The 23,612-nt window shown below is 36.1% G+C and overlaps 1 protein-coding gene and 1 non-coding gene across 9 annotated transcripts in view; both read right to left on the minus strand.

The window, feature by feature from the left end:
• Positions 1-6,130: 6,130 nt before the first annotated feature.
• On the minus strand, positions 6,131-6,237 carry LOC143663789 (U6 spliceosomal RNA). Its single transcript, XR_013166171.1, has one exon. It is a non-coding gene; the product is annotated as a U6 spliceosomal RNA (small nuclear RNA).
• A 230-nt stretch (positions 6,238-6,467) lies between these two features.
• Positions 6,468-23,612, minus strand: part of PDS5A (PDS5 cohesin associated factor A) — a 202,557-nt gene continuing 185,412 nt past the window's right edge. For 5 of the 8 annotated variants that reach the window (XM_077136644.1, XM_077136645.1, XM_077136643.1 and 2 more), the window contains 8 exons: positions 21,461-21,593; positions 20,834-20,953; positions 18,135-18,197; positions 17,346-17,491; positions 16,042-16,153; positions 14,588-14,940; positions 12,594-12,630; positions 6,468-9,116 (listed from right to left, as the gene is read on the minus strand). In XM_077136644.1, coding sequence (XP_076992759.1) covers positions 8,982-9,116; positions 12,594-12,630; positions 14,588-14,940; positions 16,042-16,153; positions 17,346-17,491; positions 18,135-18,197; positions 20,834-20,953; positions 21,461-21,593 — 1,099 coding nt within the window. In that variant the 3' untranslated portion in view covers positions 6,468-8,981. Of the gene's footprint in view, positions 9,117-12,593; positions 12,631-14,583; positions 14,941-16,041; positions 16,154-17,345; positions 17,492-18,134; positions 18,198-20,833; positions 20,954-21,460; positions 21,594-23,612 lie in introns of those variants that run through there. The other 3 variants (XM_077136646.1, XM_077136648.1, XM_077136649.1) reach the window with 3 other exon arrangements.

Raw genomic sequence — 23,612 nt, forward strand, 5'->3', positions numbered from 1 at the left:
ATTGTGCTGGAAGTTCTAGCCAGAGCAATTAGACAATAAAAAGAGAGAAAAGGCATCAAAACTGGAAAGGAAGAAGTAAAATACTTGTTTGCAGATATCTAACTATATGTCAAAAATCCCAAAAAATCCACAGCAAATCTACAGGGTACAAGAGCGACATCCAGAAATCACTAGTGTTTATATAAACTATTAATGAGCAATCTAAGGAGGAAATCAAGAAAAGAAAATTCCATCATTCTAGTTTGCTAGCTGCCAGAATGCAATACACCAGAGATGGATTGGCTTTTAATAAAAGGGGATTTATTAAGTTAAAAATGTATAGTTCTTCAGAGGAAAGGCAGCTAACTTTCAACTGAGATTCTTTCTTACATGGGAAGGCACAGGGCGATCTCTGCTGGCATTCATTCCAGGCCTCTGGGTTCCAACAACGTTCTCTGAGGTGATTCCTTTCTGCATCTCCAAAAGGCCTGGACTGAGCTGCGTGTGCTGAGACGAGCCATGCTGAGCTGCTTGGGTTGTGCTACATTGAGCTCTCTCATGTAAGCATCCAGCCAATTAAATCAAGCATCATTCATTGCAGCAGGCATGCCTCCTACCCGACTGCAGATGTAATCAGCGACAGATGAGCTTCACATGCCATTGGCTCATATCCACAACAATAGAATGAGGCACCTTCACCTGGCCAAGTTGACACCTGACCCTAACTACCACATGTCCACCCCTTGTCAACTTGGCAACTATACACATCATCTTAAACGATATTAAAGTGGCAAAAATCTCTTCTGGCTGTGGACCTAGGAATCTCAAAACAAGTTATTTAGTGCCAATATGCAAAGTAGGACAGTCACAGGATACATGTTTTTATTTCCATAGGGAGAAATTGGAAGGAACATAGGAGTCACAAGACCCAAACAGTTCTGAAAACCTGCAGGGCAAATTCCATTGGATTTCAAAGTCTGAATGAAAGTCATTTATCCTTTGGCTTTAGAAAGTGGTAGACCCACTCTTTCCAAAGGCCTACACAGTGGCCCACCTCTTTTTGAATAAACTTCGGGGGACATTGAGGAGACCAGCTTTTTCTTGGCTCCACCCACTCTAAGCATTGGGGCCACACCTGGGCTCTCTACCATTTCCAGGGCACACACTCAACCCCTCCATATGGTGGCAACCAAACTCTCCCCAGTCCGCAAGGAACTATACCTTCTCCAAGGCCTGAGGTGGCACAACTCTTCCACTGCAATGAGGTGGGAAACTCATCCTCTGCCTTCAGGACGAATTCACCCTCTCCATGTGTATGGGTGGGTCCACTCTCCTGGCTGAGGTTTCTTGGCTTCAGACCTGAGTTTCCATGGTTCTCACTCTGCAATTCCAATTTGTCCCTTTTGTGTCCTCCTTTGTCCAGATTGGCAGTGGTTCCGTTTACACCAACAAGCACTCCAAGCACTCCAGGACTTCTCCATCATTTTCTTCACAGTTCCTCCAAAATCTTCCCCTTAGCCATCCAAAAAACTGTTCTAACATGCCTAGTATTTGTAAACTGCAGCAGCTCCCCATTTCTCCAGTGTTCTAGTTTGCTAGCTGCTGGAATGCAATACAACAGAGATGGATTGGCTTTTAATAAAAGGGGATTTATTTAGTTAAAAATGTATAGTTCTTCAGAGGAAAGGCAGCTAACTTTCAACTGAGGTTCTTTCTTACACAGGAAGGTACAGGGCAATCTCTGCTGACCTTTTTTCCAGGCCTCTGGGTTCCAACAGCTTTCCATGGGGTGATTCCTTTCTGCATCTCCAAAAGGCCTGGGCTGAGCTGCGAGTGCTGAGATGAGGTATACCGAGCTGCTTGGGCTGTGCTACGTTGAGCTCTCTCATTTAAGCATCCAGCCAATAAAATCAAGCATCATTCATTGCAGCAGGCACACCTCCTAGCCGACTGCAGATGTAATTAGCAACAGATGAGCATCACATGCCATTGGCTCATGTCCACAACAATAGAATTAGGCACCTTCACCTGGCCAAGTTGACAACTGAACCTAACTACCACATTCATTTACAATAACAACCAAAAGAAAGATTTAGGAATAAAATTAACCAAGGATATAAAAGACTGGGGAGAAATGAGGACATATCCGACTTCCCTATTTGAAGATTCCTGATATTCTTACAAGCAGTGGGGGAAACCAATAGGCTAAGCCATCGATTTTAGGATTTGCCCTATAAAACTTATTCCTGCAAAGGAGAAGCTAAGCCTACTGAAAATTATGCCTAAGAGTCAGCCCCAAAGAACCTTTTTTGCTGTTCAGATGTGGCCTCTCTAAGCCAACTCAGCAGGTGAACTCACTGCCCTCCCCACAATGTGGGACATGGCTCCCAGAGAAGCCTCCAGAATAGCTCCTTGATTCTATTTTATCTTTCTTAGTCATTGATGCCTTATTTTATTACACTTCTTTTCCCCTTTTTGGTCAGGAAGGCCTTATCAATCCCATGGTGTCAGGGCCAGGCTCATTCACAGGATCCTGTCCCATGTTGTCAGGGAGACTTTCACCCTGAATGTCACGTACCACATAGGGGGGAGGCAATGATTTTCCTTGCAGAATTGGGCTGAGAGAGAGAAAGGCCACATCTGAGCCACAAAAGAGATTTCCCAGAAGCAACTCTTAGGCTTTGTTGCAGTTACTCTTAGCTTCTCCACTATAGAAATAAGATTCATATGGGGAGGCTAAAAATCAAGGGATTGATCCATTTTCCTGGGAATCCCCAATGTTTCCCAGATGGGAAAGTTTAATAATTCCATTATCTTTTCCTTCTGTCCCTCAAGGGACTCTACCAATACTTTTTAATTATCAGCTCAACATAGTCTGAGATTTATCTGTATATTACATTAAGCTATACAGAATTATAATTATAAGATGTATCCGTGTATTACATTAAGCTATACAGAATTATACAGCAGGGCCTCATACTTCTGGGCCTGGTGCTGCCCCTTTGCCCGCATCTGCGCCAGCTCTGACTCCAGGTGCAGAAGGACCCTGTTGAGCTGCTCCATCTGCAGGGCATTGCAAGCTTCCACCTCCTGCAGGCTATCCCTCAAGCTAGCCTTCAGATTTCTCATTGAATCCAGGTTGATTTCCAAGGACTGGACAGTACATCTCAGCTCCGTGAATGTCATCTCAGCACCTCCTCTCTCAGCTGAGAGGTGACCACTGTTATGCTCTCTTCAATCTGCTGAGACTAGTACTTGAACATCTTCTCTTGGTTCTTCTGGGCCAACTCGTCATACTCGGCCTGGATGTCTGCTACGACTCCTCACGACTATCTATAAAGAAGTTATTATTTTATAGGTGGGAAACTGAGTCAGAGGAGGGCCAATGGATTAACTAAGGCAGACTGGTCAGATGACCCAGCTAACCCCTCCCTGCAGCAAGCCTATGCTTCCCAGTCTTTGTCATTCCAACTCAGGTGCCCACAGTGACTTTCCAAGCAGAGAGAAGGAACTCATCAGCCATCATGAATACTTGGCCTCTGGTTTACAGTGTCTTTCATTGTGGTTAGTGAAGAACCATGTCATGGCTATGGCTATGGCCATGGTGGAGAAAACCATTTCCAGGCCCTCAGAGATGAAAATTGGACTGATCCCAGTAAGCCCGAGTGGAATCCTGTAGATCACCATTGGAAATGGTGTGTAGCTTCTGAAATCAACTTAATAATGGTGCTTTGGCCATGTGCATATTAGCAATCTGGTACTTAAAAATTTTTGGAAGGTTTGTCACAATTTGAAAAATTCTATTGTTCAGGGTAGGGATAAGAAATGGGGACTTAAGGCTTAAAATGTACAAGGATCCTACTTGGAATGATGGAAATGTTTATGTAATAGATGGTGTTGATGGTATACAACATTGTAAACTCAACAGCACTGAAATATATATCTGAATGATTAAAAGGGCAAATGTTAGATTGCCTATGATAAGAGAACAAAATTAAAAAAAAAATCAGTGGAAACTACACTAAACAAATAGAAAATCCTAAGTTGAACTATGGACTTTACTTAATAGTACAATTATAAAAATTTGCCATCGTCAATTGTGGCAAATGTTCCACTCTTCCATCCCCGCAATGCAAGGAGAACAAATACTTTTTTGCCTTTAAGGCTGTTCTGATGAAAAGGTTAATTCAGCAGGAGACTGAAGATGATGTTATACTTGAGCTTAAAAAATCTTCGTAAAAGTTTTCCTCTGAGCCGACTTTGGGGACTGGAATGTGCTTGACTACCACGGTGTGTTGGATGCCTTGTGATAAATAAAATCTGATAGTATGTGCATGTGGTGAGAGATGGGAATCTTAAGTTTTGAGATTTCTAAGAGCCATAAGCTCTAAAAAGGAGAGACTTCCTGGTGCCCATGACATAAACTCCCATGAGCAGGCCAACTGCCAAGAGGTCAATAAATGCGGAGACTTTAGCCCCATCCCCTGGCTCAATGTACATACTACATTTAAAAAAGAACCCATAAATAGGTCATAAGGTAGTTTTAGGGTACCCTTTCTTTCAGCTTTTAGATGGGTTGCTAAGGCACAGGTTTCCCTTATCTTTGCAGCTTAACTTTCTCTTGGGGGGCTAGATGCAACCAGATAGCAAAACTGCCACACCCTTCCTAAGGTAGGAGGGTTTTGGGTTTTTTTTTAAGAGTAGTTGGTGATAATGGTAGTATGGTTCTCCTCTCAAAAAAAGGCTCAAAATCAAACTAGGATGGGTGCTTTAAGGGGATGTTGCCTGGGCCCCAACAAACCTAGCTTCTTGAAGCCCACAAAGCCTGTACAGTTGCACAAAGTTTGTCTAGAGAAGTCACAAAATTACCAGCACGCCTGAATTTGTAGTTGGGGTGTGGGTGCCACTTATGATGGTAGAGAGGCAAAGTCTGAGGGCTGAGACCAGGTCTTCTCCAGTGTGACTAGAGCAATGCAAGTTTGAAACTGACATAGCTACCATCTTGCTGTTCCCCAGCCCATGTTTGCTTACCTGTATAACATCCTCCCAGGGGGCCCACAACATGTAGAGCTGCCTCCTGCACCAGTTCTAGCTCATCCCATGAGGCAGGCAGCTCATTTAGCCTGATCACTTCTTTAGGGACCTAGAAGTTCGCATAATAGGTCTCAGGATTACACTTCTCTATAGGGATAAGAGGGGATTTCTTGCTTCTACAGTATCTTTCAGGGTTCTAAAATCCAGACCTAATGTATAAGCTGGAGCAGTCACATCTGCCCGTGTTGTGGTCCTTGCTTTATATTGCTGATCTTTCTAAGGCACCAGTCTTGTTTTTTAGCATGAGATCCTGGCACTATGCCTCATCTGTACAGTTAATAAACAGCAATAATGAAGAAAATTACTACCTGGCCCAAACCCTCAAGTTTTATCTTATTACCTTCCACATATCCACTCCCTGTACAATGGTGCTCCTTGTGTGGCTGACCGCCACATAAGTTGGCCTCTTTCAAAGCTTCTCTATGAAAAACAGATACAAGGCTATTTCCTAAAAGGAATGGCTTTTACTCAGAATGACAGTCTTTGGTAGCCAACATGAGTTACTAGAGAATGAGGGAAGAGAAGTGCCCTAAGTTAGCAACTTACAAAAGGTAAAGCAAAATGCTTTAGCTGAGAAACCACTTTAGAAATGGGACCTTGTACAAAATTAAGTAAGTGAAGGTTATTACTGTTATGGGGGTGAAAGATTGGAGCTCTGGTTGGGAGAAAAGGTGACTGATGAGGCACTCTAATTTCCATTGTTCTTAAATAACTGTTGCTAGCTTGTAGCAAATTTTCAACTTCTTGTGGGCAACCCCAACAGTATTACTTAGGCAGCAACAAAGTTATTGTCAGAGCTGTTCAGATTCTGGTAAAGTCAGAAAGCCTTGAAAATACAAGTGTGGAAATATCATGTGTGAAAAGTTCAACCCCCTGAGGGTGCAAAAACCCAGCATGATAGTTTATCTTACTTCTGTTTACCTCTTACTCTGAAGATTTATGAAATCTGCTTATTCCCCAAGAACTATTTCCCAAGTATGCATGTCAAAATTTGTGTGACATAGATGCAATATAGGATAGTGATGAAAGGATATATATATATATATATATATATTTTAAAAATATGGAACACTTCACGAATTTGTGTGTCATCCTTGCGCAGGGGCCATGCTAATCTTCTCTGTGTTGTTCCAATTTTAGTATATGTGCTGCCGAAGTGAGCATTGAAAGGATATTTTTATGTTCTTGGGTTAAACAACAATTTCTAAAGTTAAATGTTCATCGGAATTTAGTTTTCCCTCAGTCACTACAGAACCTAGCCATAAGTTTGAAGGTGCCATTTAATTTATTAGGATATGCAGATTCTAGTATCTAAACAGGAAAATATGCAGAGACATTTTATCACGTGTGACATCCAAGGGGTACATGAATATTCAGGGCTCCACACTACTATGTAATGCTGCATTTCTTGGTTTTATTCGAAACAGTGCATATTTTATGGTAGGATTTTACACTTGTCATATACACACATTACAAGGTTCTGCTTCAAGATTTTAAAAAATTCTAAAAATTCAGCCCATGTGCAGCACAAGAATATGCAAAACTACTTTACATTATACACTTTTTATCAAAGGAGATACAAAATTCTGGCTTGTAGTTTTAGACAAATACAAGAAGCTTCAAACTAGACACAAAGGGTTAACATTAATTTTCAAATATAAGTCTGCACTTTTGTGTTGTCTCTGAGATGTGAATACCAAATTCCTAAGGGATCTTATGTTTTCCTTTAAGGAAAACAAATGATTTCCCTTAAATAAGTCCCTCCCCATCAGCTTAACTTCTTTTCGATCATCCTTCATTCCCTTCCCTTAGTGGCAGACACATCATTTCACAAATGATGCAAGTGGGCCATTTACCTATTTATGAGGACCAGATCCTTCTAGCTAACTCCTTTTCTGCAAAAACCTAAGCAGCCGTAGATCCATATAAGCGGTTCTGTTACACATAATGCTAAATATGACTTAACACTCCAGGTAATCTAGTAACTTGTGATGCTGGAGAATTAGGAGGAGAAGAGAAGGAAGGTCCCTAACAGTGTGCTTTTTGTTGGTGATAAACTGGAGGCCATAAGAATCAAGTTATCTGATGCTAAGAGAACTTTAAAATCTTTCTAACTAGAACATGCCTATTGATTGCTTGAGGGACCTCTCTGGTACTTATGCATAGATATTCTTTTTCAGCAAGCTGGAGGCAGTATTTTATACTTTCCTTTAAAAGGGTTATGAAGAGGCAATATGGAAGAATAGAGGTTTTTCTGCCCTTTTAAAAGACATTGGTTTTATCATTGGTATCCATTGTTCCCTAACCATCTTCAGAAGCCTAAATAAGTGTATATATGCATATTTAAAAGAATTACCCATCTATCACTCAGAATCAAAATACAGCCAACTCTTGATTATCTATGAGGGCATAAATGACATTTACTGCCAGCAAATTTCACTCTTAACGAGGTCGCTCTTGTTTTGACACAATTAATTTTCACTGTTTCTTTTACAGCCTATGTAGATTACAGCCTGTCAAGACCAAGTTATAACCCAAACATTTATTTCTTCTAGCCTAAGCTAGATATATGTAAGGAAACTGAGCAGATGAAGCTAAGTGGACAGTAGAGGCAGGTTATAATATTGAATGTGAGATAAGACACATTTCAAGATTTTCCTGAATCAGGTCTTACAGTATACCCCTCCATTATTTCTTTGTAAGGTTATGAATACTACAAAAGTTAAAACCTGAGGCAAAGTTAAAATTTTATAGATAATTGAGAGTTGACTGTAATCATCTTCTTTGTTTCATGTTTTTAGCCCTTTCACATTAAAAAAATTCACAAGAAAACATGATAAAAAGATTAAAAGACTACCATATGACATCTAGAAGCATTTATTTTATGCAAAAAAACTTAAATATGATTATGTGTACACAAAAAGTGTACACATGACCTATGCTGAACAATGCCAAGAAACAATATACTGATGCAACAGTTGTCTTCTAAAATAAACATAAAAACTGAGCCCAGACTGGCAGACAAAAGCAAACAGACTTATTTCCATATAGCACAATGCTGAATATTGATAGAAATCCTAAACACCTCCAACTTTCCTCACAAAGCTGCCAAAGTCCAACTAGTTTAAAAAATTGACTTTTTTTTTTTACATTAATAATAAAAATCTGGTGACAAACATTATAAAACCAAAGGCTGGATAGTCTTTACTCCTTTAAAATTCCAAATATTCCAACATAATCACAGGAGTAGAAATCATTTTAAAGTGATATGTTTTATAAAACAAACAACAATATGTACATTTATTGCAAATTATATTAAACTAAAATGGAGAGGAAATCAAAAAGGAAGTGTTTACTACTTGCAAATCAATAATAATTTTAATTATTTTCTCACTCTGATAAAAATCAGAAAGCAACATTTATAAAATTGCCACCACATCACTTTTCATAGCAGGGAACTGAAATCTGTACATCTCATTTTTGCAGAAAAGTAGGCAGGCAGAAAAGAATTATACATAAAAGTTTCCAAAAAGGAAAAACAAATATCTGATCTCCTTTCTTCTTAAAAATCAATTCAGTAGACTTCTATTTTCTCTTGTGTAACATGGGGATTCCTGGCTCTAAAATTGATGAATTTTCAGTGTCAGTGTAAGGACATACTGTTACTTTCTTTAAAATAAAAAAATGCAGCATGAAAATTAATGGTGTATTATGCACTTTAAACTCCAGATATGCAGGAACTGGAACCAAGTGTTAAGCAATTTGCTTAATTATTGACTTTTCATAAGAAAAGTCTGGGGAGGGGGGTAGAAGAGTTGCTTTTAGCCTCTCTTTCAAGAGTTTCAGCTGTACATTTCCACCGAAGGAATTGTGGTCATGTGAAAAGGAAGTAATAGTTTCTTTTAGTTTTAAAGGCAGAAAGTGTATGTTCTGAAGTTAACTTCTCTATTCAGGGACATTTCGAATCCAAGTTTAGCAGAAGCTGGATCCTGTTTCTGTTTGGCCTTCATTTTCTCCCTTTGCAAATTGAGTTTTCTTTTTACCTTGGGGATAGGAGTAGGAGAAAGAGCAAAGTTAGATAAGATGCAGAAAGGAAAACAAACCAAAACCAGACTTATTTTGCTTCTATGGCCATCCAAATTCTTTAAGTGTATATATTTTTCATTTCCCACCTAGGACTTTATTACTTCAAGGAACCTTTCTTTATATAAATACAAAATACCAAACGGAGAATCTTTGTTTTTAGTCATTAAGTGCTACTATTCAATACTCTTATTTGCTTACAACAATAAAAGGTACTTATGTTGAAAAAAATTTGTAATTAATAAGAAAACCTAATGGACAATATGGCAAAATGAATTTATAAGCAGCACAATAAATTCTGACTCCTGAGCTGTATTAGAAAATACATGTTTGAATCAAAAGCCCCAAACAAAGAAAACTGGAAAGAAAATTTAGTTTCAGTTCTGTTAAGTGGTTGGGGGGAATCCACCACTTCCCCAGTAAGAAGGGAAAGTTTGACTCTGGGAGCATAGGGAGTATGATATGGCTTCTTCTTCATCTCCCGTCACTAATTCTTTGGGAGGAGGAAGATCAACTCAAATAGATGAGACCAGGAACTGATTGCTGGTGGCCTAATCTCAATTTGTTCTCCTTTGCCCAGGGAAGCGTATTCTGTTCTGCTCTTTACCAGGGGAGGCCTCTGGTTCAATTGTGGTGCACCACCTTGCCTGTATAATTCCACATTTTTAATCAGCCTTATAGTATTAAGATACTTCTCGACAATTTCAAACTTGGGAGAGTACAAGAAGAGCTGTTTCCTTATATTCCATATTATATATATATTTTATGAAGGTAACTATGCTAAAAATGGTGGGTGATTATTAATAGTCTTACAAAAGCTATTAAATTAATAACGTGTTATAATACATAGAACAAGTTTAATAATATGATATAAAAGATCCTCTATAAGCTGCCTGCAGCGCCTTCAGGAAGCCTCCCTTTTCTAGCTCTGAGTTCTCAGTATCTTCCTGGCTCCTCTCACAGAACTTTAAATGATTCAGATTACTAGAAGAATTTTCTGGACTTGATTCTATGTCCCAAAATGAACTGCCATCACTTCCAAGGACTTCACTTCTGAAAAATTCATATTATTTTGATAAAAATTTACTTGTTGCCAAAAAAAAACTCATATCAAATTAATATATAACTGTTTAACACATGAGGATACACACTCAGGGGTTACTTTAATTTCAAGATATGAACCTGTGTCATACGAGGAAACCTTCTCAATATACAAATAAGCATAGGAAATCAGGAAATTCTTTACTTAAGGATAAATGTCAAAATCCTTGGATACTCTTACACTAAGCATGCCAATACAAAGATGGGAAAATTAGAGTCTCTTATCCTACAGCATTCTTTTTAAATCTAAGATCCCTCAGAAATCCCAAGTTTGAGGTATCCTGTTTGTCCACTGGTGTTTATTGATAAATATTTCTTCATGGAAGAATCTGGCCTTAACTGTAAGCAAAACAAACTAAAAAAAATCACCTTAATAAATACACATATTTAATGCAAAATGTCTGGAACTGTTTGCCATGTAGAAAATAGCTCAAAGACAATACCAAGTGAACTAAACAATGGAAATGATCAATGCTTCACCCAAAATTTGCAAAGAGTCAATATTAATTGTCCACTCGTTCAGACTCAGTTTTTTTACCGTAGTACCAATGGCTGATTTTTATAGATGTGGACTAGGATATGGTATCTTGGGACCATACAGGGGGAATTGAAGGAATTTTCTCAAATGCATTAACAATTCCAAATGCAGGCCCCAAAATAAAAAGAGATATTTATTGGAACCCATGAGAAAAAGTAAATAAATGATTGAGGGAGTATATTTACTACAAAAATCCAAAGAGATAAAATTCTGCAGTTAACTCTGCAAATTAAAATGCTTAGCATCAACTTCCACATCAACAGTAAAATCTGATTTTGTATATACTATCCATATTTCAGTGGAATAAAGTATGAGTGAACTAGTAAATATATATATATATATATATATATATATATATATATATATATAGTGATCATACAGAAAAGAATTATTATTAACCTAATGTCAGTAAAAACCTAGTAAGAGGAATTCTGGAGGGGTTATGTCACATATCAGAAGTAATGCTGTGATATTAAAATGGCTCTAGAGACTAACACTTATCAAAAGCCCTACCAAAAAGGGCTGAAGGAATAACGAGATAAACATAAAGCATCTAGTATTGTTGGCATATATTAGGAACGAAAAAATGGTTTAAATTAATTATTTAATAATAAATTTAAATAACCATACAGTATGACAATAATATGAATACCACATGATAAAATAGGACAAGTTTTCCAGAGTGGCGCTAGGTGGACTGGCTGCCTTGAGGAGATCCTATACAAAGACTGGCACGGGACTAGAGGGGTTAAAGATGTAGGGTGAAAATTAGGAAGGAGAGGCTTTTCTGAGATGCGACTACAGGGAGGATTTTGAACAGAGCAGGAATTGACTATCTGGGCAGTGAGAGACTAAGTGAAAAGTGGAGGAAAGAATGATGAAGTGGTATCAGGATGAAAGCACAGGATGCTGAGCCTTATTTACGGAAGTCCTGCATTCAGGCTTAGAAACCACTTAGTGCAGCAATTCATAATGTAAGTCCCAGGGCCAAGGAATGAAGTGAGCTGATTTTGTTATTTTGCATTTATCCTTAGCTTGGAAATGTAATGCTTGATGGCACCTAGATCTGGGAACACTATTTCTTCTCTTTCCTGTTAAATGATTGAAATTGTAATAATTTTAATAGGATGATTCAAGATGCTACATTAGTTATATATTCAGAATTGGTAAATTCGTGGTCTTTACCTGTACTTTATCCTTGCTAGCTTTCAGGAAAATACAGGAGGGATGTCAAATCATTTGCAAAGTAATATTTGCAGTTAATGAGAGCTATATTTAGAATCTTGTAGGCAGGTAGAAGCTACAGTTCCATATGAAATAAAAATACAGCTGGTACCTTCAGGATTTTAACCATTTAGTGTTTTCTCTTCAAACTGAGGCACAGCTAAAAACATGAGTTGAAAATTACAAACAAGGAACTTTTGTTTTAATGTTTCAAAATACTACATAAGTTAGAGGAGAAACAAAACTACAGCCTCTGCTATTAGCAGTATAATGAGGCAGTTAATAAGGGATGCTACCCCTGGGTTCAAAGCCCTGCTCTATGTAGCACTAACCCTAGAGTAGTTAATCATTTCAGGTCTTTATTTTCTTACCTGTAACATAGGATTGCACCTGCTTCAAATGGTTGTTGGCAAGGATAATTCATGTTTGGTAAACCTTTCCCATTATTACTACTAATATATGGCCAAGCACATGCCAAATACCATCCACACATTATTCTAGCTAATTCTCATTACAGCCTGACAAGGTTCTTAGTTAGCTTGGGTGCTTCATTTACATTAAGTTTGCTACTTACATGACCATCTGATCTCTCTTGGCTTCCCTTTCTGACCCTAAAATGCAGAAGTTTTTGTTTGTATATACTCTGAAAGAGGTAAAAATGAAGTCTACATTTGGTCTGTTTGGTTTAACCTATGCTTATTTAGAATAAGCTACTACATTATGTGTACAAATATATTCCACTTTATGGAAACTATCACATTACTGAAGTACATTAGCTGTTTAAAATATACAAGTAAATATTTTCAAAATAGCAATTTTCTGAGAATGTACAGTGTCTACAGATTAAGACTTAATTTCACTCTTAAAAGTATAATATAATGTGGTGGCTGCAAATTCTAGAGTCTCATTGCCTGGATTTATTCCTGGCTCCACCACTTATATATATATAAGCAAAGTGACCAAAAGCTTCATAATCCCTCTGTGCCTGAGTTTATTCCTTTTTAAAATGAGGATAATGATAGTACTTACCCACATGAAGCTGTTTTAAGGACTCCATCAGTTAACAAATAAAGTGCTTAGGACTGAGTCAGGCATATAATAAATACTTTATTAGTTTTAGCTATTACTATTTTCATGTAATAATTTTGAAATGGTTCTGTCTTTATCAACACACCTAGAGTGAAAATTTTCTCCTCTTTTCTGTAGTTGACTAGCTAAGAAAAGTATTTTTTTAAGGGGAAGTACCTACCATTTTGGACACTACTACATTGCTAACACACAATATGACTGGCACTCAAATCTGTAAGTAATTGTTAAAAGAATGAATGAATGAGAAGTAGGACAAGGAGAAATACTGATGTGTCTCATAATGCTTTCAACTCTATGCAACTGATTAGCATGAGCTAATCATGCTCATATAATATATGAGCAATATAGTTTCTGGAGCAATTTAGGTTTCTCTGAATAAAGTTCACCAGGATTCTAAGCCTAAACTGCAAGCCTAGGTTCCAATGGCAGAGTTGTGTATTGTGTCCAGGTATGGATGGAAAAGACAAAAAGAGGCTTGGAAAAGATACCAGAATGTACTTCTGTTTCATTAATCAAGACGAAGCAGTCAACCACTCAATCAGAAGTTTCTGAAATATGTGAGCAAAATGTTTGATCAATTCTATTGAATTGACACAGTATAATGTTGTCATGCACATGTGATTTAACCAACTTTTCATCGAGAACAAAAAAATAAATAAAATTCTGCATTTTGAATACACATGCCCCCCAAAATCTATTAATTATACACTTAAGATCTCTAGGGTGCCTTTACCACTCTAAAAAAAAGGTGTTTTAGAGTTTTTTAAGACCAAATGCCATTTGGTCTCTGGCATAAAAGGCCCTCCCGCCACCTTTTTTAAAAAAAATGTTAAAGGGGTGTATGGTGTGGGTAAAAGTAGAAATAAATTTTACAGTGTTCTAATTCAGAGGTCTGGTTGCCACTGAAAAGTTTTTTGGGTCTTAGTATGTACCTTGGGTATTTTAGTTAGATAACAAAAAGATGGTTAGTGGTAGGTAAGGTCATGTGGTTCAGGAGGCCTTTGGGACGACCAATACATTTTTGGATATATGAGGAATTTCTAGGATAGTAATTCTAGAGATGCCTTGGAATTCTGGCAAGCACCAAGGAAACTGTTCAATTTTTGTATAACAGAAAATTCTTAGGGAGTCAAGCAAAGGGAATTCAAAACAAGGATAATTATTTTGTGCGAGACACTTTCTAATTACCTTATATCTTTAATCCATTTAATTCTTAGAACAAAGCTTTGAGGTATGTATTATTTTACTATCCATAACCTAATTAACAATTAATGAAAGAAAGGAGATCTCTCTTCAAAATAACACCTTAAAACTGGAGTTATGGGATAAGAAAACAAATGCCATTATAACCTACTCAAGAAAACCAAGGGTAATTTTCACTAACAGATGTCCAGGTATTTGAAGCTGACTGGCACATACTAATAATAAAACACAAAGCCTAAATTCATATTCATATTCATAAAAGAGAGTATACATTACCTTTGTAAGTCAATCTGTCTCTCTGCAGGTGTTGCCTTTTTGGCTACATCTTGCAGTTTGGGTGCTTTGGCATTACCTGCTTCCAGCACCCCAGGGCTCTCCTGACTGACTGCCGTTCTCTTTCTTCCCTTGCCAACTGGTTTATTTATATCATCATTTTTGGTTGCATTGCCCTGAGATTCTGACTTGGGTCGACGTCCTCTTCTGGGTTTGGAAGGGGCAGGTAGTCCTGATTCATCTACTTTCTCATCTGTTTTTTGTTGGATATTCTCTGTCCCAGCGGCTGTTGCTGTTCTTTTCTTCCCTCGGTCACTGCTGATGTTGCCCTGGGTACACTGATCAGAATTAATCTCCTGAAATAGCACAAAACAATTCTATAAATATTAACAATCTGTACTGGAAAGAATATTCTAAAAGTATTTTAAAGGAGTGAGGTTTCTAAGCCTTCTAGTTAATTGTTACATTCCATTAGGATAGTCATTTGAGGGTATGGATGATGTCTAGTGCTACAATGGTGCTTGGCACATACATAATGTGCTCAATAAATGATTATTAAAATGCACAGTGAGTATATATAAAAGAGAGAAAATCCACTTGCTTTTGTTATCATACACATTTCAATGAATGGTTCTTTTAAATTGATGGTATGCTCTAAATCTGATTACTTTTCAAAAGATGGGTACACAGTCTCATAATTCAATATGTTATATTATTTCTTTACAATGCACCTAAATATAGTAATCCTTACAGTTCTATGACCGGAAGTTCTATAATCTCTCCCTCTAATCATTCTAATCCAAATGTTGTCCCTTTTAAGTGCAGTAATCATTAATGCTCCACTTTGGTCATTTCCTCTTTTTAGTTAGCATACACACATGTTTTAAGTCATATCAAATGTTCAAAGTAATAAAGCTTCATTTTAACATAAAAGAAGAGTAACAGTTCTCATAATGAAAGTAACCTTTAAATATATGAATTGTCCTCCTACCAGTTAGGGTATACTTCTTTCTCTCCCGCCAAAATATTAAGAAAAGTCAGTGCCATAATTAACATGTCAAAACAATAAAGAATATAGTTGTTAAACAAAAACTTAAAATTTAAAAAATTTTCAGTTTAATTAAAAAAAGTGATAGAAACAAGACAAGAATTTTGGCAAGGATCAATTAACTTTTGAAATTAAGATTTCAAAAGCTTTCAATTTTAATCCTTCCGAGTTAGTAGGCAGAGGTAGCTGTAGTAGAAGGACACCACTATGGGCGACCATATAAACTCTTGTAAAATGAAGTAGGTGGGCATACGTAGAGGCACAGTGCGTACTACACAGGGCATGGCATATACAAACGCACAAAAGGGAGGATATACTAATCTGCATGCTGTGAGTTTCTAACACCTACCATGAAGTTGAAATAACAATTTCTATGGGAGAAATCCACTTGTTAAGTTTTTAAGTTTACCTTATTCTTGACTGGGTCGATATTCTTTACAGGTGTGACTGAAATAATTCTCACAGGGTTTTCTTCATTTTCACTAATTCCAGTTTCTGCTGCTTCTGAACTCTGTTCCCTGCTGAAACAAAATGTAATCAAGGTTTCTTTTTTCACCACGAGTCAAAGTTTACTCTCTTACTATATTGATAAGGAAATGGGGGACTCAGGCTGGTTTAGAAACCTGACCAAGTTGAAGCCAAGTTAGTAAGCTTCAGATCTTCTGTGGCTCAAGGCTATTCCTCTATAACATCACCTTACTGATTCCTATGTAATCTTAATAACAAAGGCTAGAAGTGAGTGTTTAAAAATCACCTGACAAAAAGACTAGTTGTTGAGAAACAAAATAACACAACTATTCTAAGCCTTGTCTCTCGTTTGGGACAGAGTAGCGAAGAATAAAACAAAACAAAACTAAAACTACAGATCATAGTATATAGTATAGTTACTTCCAGTCAGGGTTCTTAATGTTCTCTAAGGGAGCTGCAGGAAGAAGCTACATGGGAGATATTCAAGCTTTCACTATCTCTTTAAACCAAAGCTGCTCCGTATAATTTATTCAGGGTTCTAAAATGCTAAAAATGTTTTTTTTTTTTTTAACATGGGCAGGCACCAGGAATCAAACCAGGGTCTCTAGCATGGGAGGTGAGAACTCTGCCTGCTGAGCGACGTGGCCTGCCCTAAAAATGGTTTTAAAACACCACTGGTTGAGAGTGTTCTAAAGATCCCACATAAAGAATAAAATCTTTATTCAATATTTAAAAGCTGCCATATTTAGTGTTAAAATAATAGGGTCAGGTGCATTATCTCATGCAGTTAGTTGCTAAAACAGTGAATACAAATCATTATAATAAGCATGAAATATTTTTATAAGTTGAAAATGTTTCAAAAGGTTATTTTATATCATTCTATATTAATTTAAGTTTAAAATTTTAAAGGATATTAATTCAGTTTATTTAAAAGTTCTATTTTCTTATAATTTTCCTAGGGGCTGAGTATTTTTTTTTTTCAGTATTCCTACATAGACAACAAAAATTTCCAGGTAAATTACACATTCCTATGTTTCCTCCATTTAATTTTTCTACACACTTAGAATGCTATACCGTTTCAAAATATATAGTTCACTCAAAATTTCCCTAATTATACTAAAATTCGTCATCATTTTTTTACCAAAACATTTTCTAAAGAGAAGTCCATTTTGTGATACAGTACTTCAGGACTAAATTAAAATGTGAACCAAATGAATCTTAGTAACAAAGTAGAGAAAAATTTGCCTTGATCGATTTCCGGTTGAAGGGTTCAGCTCTGAATTTACATTAATATTGCTTCCAGTCTCAGCTCCAGTGCTTCTAACATATGGTTTCCTTCCCGTTGCTGATAAAGGCTTGTTTACTGCACCTAATACTCCAGCAGGTTTTGGCTAAAAATTATATACACGCATGTTATTTTATACCTTATGAAAGGAATCCATATAAATCTAGGTACATGTAAGAGTTATTGTTTAGCCTACCCCAAGGAATTGCTGTTACATTGGAAATTCATTAGAAATGTATTTACTAGAAAAGATAATTTTGTAAAATTATGTTTGTCTTAATATGACCAAGTCATATCCATTAACTCCACTTAATTGAAATAACTAGGCAATATTTATTATCTTTATTGCTCAATCAAAATAAAAGTACCCTTGAAAAACAGTGAAATACATAAAAGTCTTACAAGCACACTATGGAATGATACGATAGTTATGAACTATTTATCAAAAATTAAATTTTCCTTTAAAATTATTCTTTATTTTACATACCTAGGTTTATTATACCATTTCTTAGAAAAATTTGTTTTGTGGATTCTAAATAACTTGAAATCTATCATTACTGATGAGGGTAGGTGGGTGCAATTCATGAGTGTTCATGCAGAAAAACCAGGAGAGAACAGCTGCTTTAGATGCTATAATCCACAATGTGACGCTTAAGAATTAGGAACTATAAAATTTCAGGGACATGAAGGTTATTTCTAGGAATAGCAGAAGTTATATGAATATGAGAAAGATCCCTAGCACATAATACCTTTCCTGTTAACAGAAGTACTCTCGTCTCTTCTGAAATATAACTCTTGTCATTACAGAAATCCTATTAAAAAAAAAAAGTCAAAGGGAACAAGTGTATTAATTTTTATTATCCTTGATTTTTGTGCAGCTAAAATAAATATTACTAAGTCTGGGCACCAAAGTTCATACATTTTATTCACTAAACTCATTATCTTACCAAGCCTAATTTTCTAGTGTTTCAATTTACAGTACATTAAAAGCAACAGATTAGAAAAGGAAATAAGGGAAGATGCACATTAAAATCAGAAAAACCTAAGTGGTTAAAATGCAATCTGGAGTCTAGGCATTCCTAAGTTATATCATCTCAGTCTTTATCCTCTATCTTTCCTTCTGGTTTCATACATGCTTAGAGGTATGAATGACGCTGATCTGGATAGGACAAAGGTAAATCAAAATATTGGGTAAAGGATGATATGGCCCATATTTTCAAACTTCAACCTCTGTGTGAGACAAAAGGGAAAGATATTTATTTGGTGCAAAATTTATATTGTGGGCTGCATATTATCTAACTTGTATGGTCAGTTTAGTTGAACACCATAATTACATGGAATCTTGAATACGTCATGAGATCTTATTGGTTTGTACAAGTTAATGTGATGCCCCAATACATCTCAGAGTAATTTGGGCAGAGAATGAAAAAGTGTTTGCAAAGTCCCCTTGGTGGACAGGGGAGAAAGGAGAAAATATTAAACTTCCCCACCTGGGGAATTTCTGATATTTTCTCAAGCAGTTCATAGAACTCTCCTACTTCACTGAAGGAGAACATTAAAATCATAGCTGCCTGGGGCAAAGGAATGCCAGCTGTGGGACACTGAGTGTGGCACCTAACACCACGATGAAACAGTTTTCTATGGGAATGAGGACATTCATATCTGTGTGATCGGGGGAATTCCTAGGGCAAAGGGTGCATGCCAGGAGAAAATGTATGTGGAGAAAAGACCAGGAAGTCTCTATGCTTGATTCAGTGTCCTACTCAGCAGGTCAGAATGATGTGTCACAGGGCTTTGGAAGAAAATCTCTCATTCCTCCATTAAATTATAGAGGTATTTTTCTACTCTGTAGTCAAGACAATCATATATTAATATATATATATTTACCTTCAAAAGAAGACTATTTTATTGACAGCCAAACAACAGAAAGAATAGAAACAAGGAATAAATGGAATGACACTTTTTAAGTGGTGAAAGAAAATTGCTGCCAACCTGGAAATCAATAACCAGTGATGGGAGTACTTTAGGCAGAAGAATGTGACTCGAGATGGAAAAGCAATAAAGGAAGGGTTAAAGAATAGTAGACATAGTGAATATGTGGGAAGATCTAAATGAACATGAGCTGATTACAAAATACTAAAGATAACATCTGGAGGCTCAAATATATGTAGAATTAAAATATACAATATCATTTAGATTATCTGATACTTTAGTAAAGAACAATAGCCCACCTAATTGGAGAGGAAAAAGCAATTACTTCAAATTACATGTTTTTTTAATTTTTTAAAATTGTAAAATACAACATATATTCAAGGTAAACAAAGAAAAAAACTATAATTTTCAAAGTATATTTTAACAAGGAGTTACAGAGCAGATTTCAGCATTTGCTACGGATTATCATCCCACTATGTCAGATTTTTCCTTATAGCTGCTCCAAAACACTGGAGGCTAAAAAAAATATGAATATAATGATTCAGCAGTCATATCCCTTTGTTAAATACTATTTTTTTAAGAAATCCTAGTTCTAGGTTATCCTCTGGAGGTCACAGTTTTCAAGGAAAATAAACTTAGTGCCTGAAACTTATACAGAGTCTCAGTTAGAGCCCCAGGTGTTCTTAAGAGTTAACCGCAATGATATTGGTTGGGGTTTGGCAAACCATAGGAATTAGCAATATTTAGCTGAATTTTGCATAAGAGTACCCTCCAGAATAGCCTCTTGATTCTATTTGAACTTTCTCAGCCACTGAAGGCTTATTTTATTACATTTTCCCCATTTTTCATCAGGATAGCATTGTCAACGCATAGGCCTCATTATAGGGAGTCCTAGCTTATCTATTACAGAAGAAATTTCATAAGGGCAAGCCTTAAAATCAAGGGTTTGGCCCATATTCTTGGGATTCTCCAATGTTTCCCAGATGGGAAAGTTTAATAGTCAGCCCACCACAGTGTGAGATGGATCTATGAACCAGTTTGGGTTATTTAAACGAGCTACCCAGACAGGCTGACTTAGATTGTGTGTTACAGAAAATTTAGGTTCTAGATAACAATAAACCTCTCCGCCTTTAGTCTTATACAGTAGGGGAAGCTCTAGAACACGTAAGCTATGATCTTTTACCCTGTATTCTGATTTACCTTAGTCTCAATCAGATAGGCTTCATTTTATTTCTAATTGAAGAGTGATCTCTTTTTTTCAGTTACGCTAACTGTTTTTTGTATGTAGTGACGTAACGTTCAGGGCTGCAGAACTCCATTTCTGGGTCTTAGGTGTCACAAAAGTTCTCAAAGTTCCAGGGAAATACCAGCTTATACAAATACAATTTTAGTGTCTCAGAATTTAGAAATACACTTATAATTTCTGACTAAATGTGGCAACACAAGCCAATACTTGCCTCTAAGATAAATGCAAATCAGTTTTGCATGGTAATAAAACAAGGGGTTAGAAAATTACCTTTTCAGGTTGTGTAAAAAATTTCATTGGGAGGACTGGATCCTTTGGTGAATCTGCATTGCACAAAGCACTTTTACTATTTATAACACAGAGGGCCACATCACATACTGTATAAAGTTTCTACAGAAGAAAAAAGAAAGATCATATGTAGCTTTCAGTAGTACAAAATAACCATAAGTACTAACTTATCCAATGTATAGATTAGAGTCAAAAGAAAGATGTGAAAACACATATTTGTGTTCAACATTTTTTCTTAAATAGTGTCCTGGTAAACAACAAAATATCTTAAAAATAAACAAACCAAAACATAACCAGATGTGTGCACACATGCATACACACACAGAGTTCCCACTTATGTTGTAACTCGTAAGATAGCAGTTAATATTTATTAGTTCTTATCCTCATCTTTTCAAGAATAATAAATATTTCAAAAATTTTAGAATTCAATTGTAATGAAATGCACTAAAACTGATAAAATGACTACAAATATCTTTTTAAATAGACATTCTGCAATCTAATTGATTAAAAAAGGACAAAAAAAAAAAAAGGACAGAAAAAACTAGTGTGACAAGGCCATAATCTTTTTTCTGTACAACTTAGAACTGACTGGCCTAACACATATCTTACTTCATTTGTCTTTGATTCATCTGGAGACTGGGCATCTCTGGTTAACTTGATATTTTCTGCCATCTTCTTCATAAAGGCATGGCTATTGTTTTCATTCTTTGTCATTAAAACTTCAAGCATGAACCATAGGCACCTAAGTGGTAAACATATTCACATACTAAAGAAACTACATGTAGATATTTTGCTTAATGGAATAAATCTGTTATTGGGAAGTTTTGTTAAATGAATATAATAAAATCCAATTAAATCATAAAGAAACCACTAAACTACTAAGAGAAACATATTATCCCATAATATTCAATGCAAATGAAAAATTAGGCACAATAAAAATATTAAAAATGAAACACAGCTTGATGAGAAACGCTGACAGTTTCATGAAACACACAGACTTTTTTTTTTCTTGTATGCTATATGGCAGGGTCACATTTCATTAGTTTTCCATGTGAGTATCTTTATTGCAGCACGATTCGTTGAACTTTTGAAACACACAGACTTTTATACTGTAGATATTTAATAAAAATCTAGATGATTTGATGTGTCTAACTCTAGGCAATGATGAGTAAATTGGTAAGTTTCGATTATTTGCAAGCTTTTCAGAACATTTGATTTGTAATTATTCTGAGACACACGCCTGAATTCCATGTACTATGAAACTAATTAATGTGTGCAGTAACCAGACACTCAGCTAGGAGTCACATCTTAAAAATAGTTTTGTTGCTTTCCACATATCCCCGTATATTCATTTAACTCTCTTAAAGTTCTAAAGGGGTCTCAAAAATTTCTAACTAAAAGTGGATCTCAAATGAGCCCAAAGAGAACAGCTTGAGGAACTTAAGTTGACAACTCTGGGATCTGGGAATTTGTGTTTTTAATAAACTCCCAGGATAATACTCAGGCAGTAAGCATCAAACAAGTCAGGGGACTGCTGCTTTACTGAATCAACACAGGATGAATTATTTGATGACATTCTATATAAGTGTAGGCAAAACTTAGGGGAAAATCTAGTATACGTTTTTAGCTTAACTGTTTAAATGAAACTTGGTACTTTCAATACTGTTTATTAACTCTAACAAAGAGTTGTTAACTCTCCTTAAAGACTAGTTACTGGAAGTATAGACAATCAAGTGAAAGAGGAGAATAAGGAAACACAACAAAATAATAAGCTAATATTTAAGGAATATCTCCTATGTGTTGGCATTAGGTTAAACATTTTACATATATTACTTCATTTAATCCTCCAAACTCTACGAAAAATAAATTAAATCATCTACATTTTATAGATGAAGAACTAAGATTTTTATGAGACCTGTCAAAGGTCACAAAGATAAAAAAGGATGGAGATAGGATTCAAGTCCAGGTCTGATTTTATACTTTTAATACTGAAATCAATTCACTAATTGTTTGGGTTCAGAATTGTACTGACTTTCTATTAAGTTGGAGATTCGTTGGGATCCTTTACACCTACTAACTATAAAGGTCAGAATTATTCTCAGCTTAAGTGCATGCGGTGAGGAAGCATTCTTACTCTAATAGCAGTGGACTCATTCTTTGAAGTTCTCACAAATTCACTTATAGTACAGTATTTTAAGAATATTTAAAATTATAAATGTACACCAACGTAACATATACTTGATTTCTCGAAGCAGTTGAAAAATGAATGTCCATTCAACCTTAATTCTAAACAAATGTGCTAAGACTATGCTATCTAACAAGAGGGGAATGGATCAATAAAGCATAGGTACTTATAAAAAATAAATTTCTAGGAGATGATTAAAAATTCATATCCTCAACAAAATACTTGGTGGGACTAAAGAATGGTGTAACTGTGTGGAAGACAGTTAGGTGGTTCCTCAGGAAGCTAAGTATAGAACTGCCATATGATCTGGCAATTCCGCTACTAGGTATATACTCAGAAGAACTGAAGGCAGGGATGTGAACAGACATTTACACACTGATGTTCCCAACAGCATTATTTACAATTTCCAAAAGATGGAAACAACCCAGGTGTCCCTCAACTGATGAATGGATAAACAAAACGTGGTATGTACATACAATGGAGTATTATTCAGCTCTAAGAAGGAAAGAAGTCCTTTCGCATGTGACAACATGGATGAACCTTGAAGAACATTATGTTAACTGAAATAAGCCATAC

Source organism: Tamandua tetradactyla, chromosome 19 (genome assembly GCF_023851605.1).
Source record: "Tamandua tetradactyla isolate mTamTet1 chromosome 19, mTamTet1.pri, whole genome shotgun sequence".
NCBI classification, from domain to species: domain Eukaryota; kingdom Metazoa; phylum Chordata; class Mammalia; order Pilosa; family Myrmecophagidae; genus Tamandua; species Tamandua tetradactyla.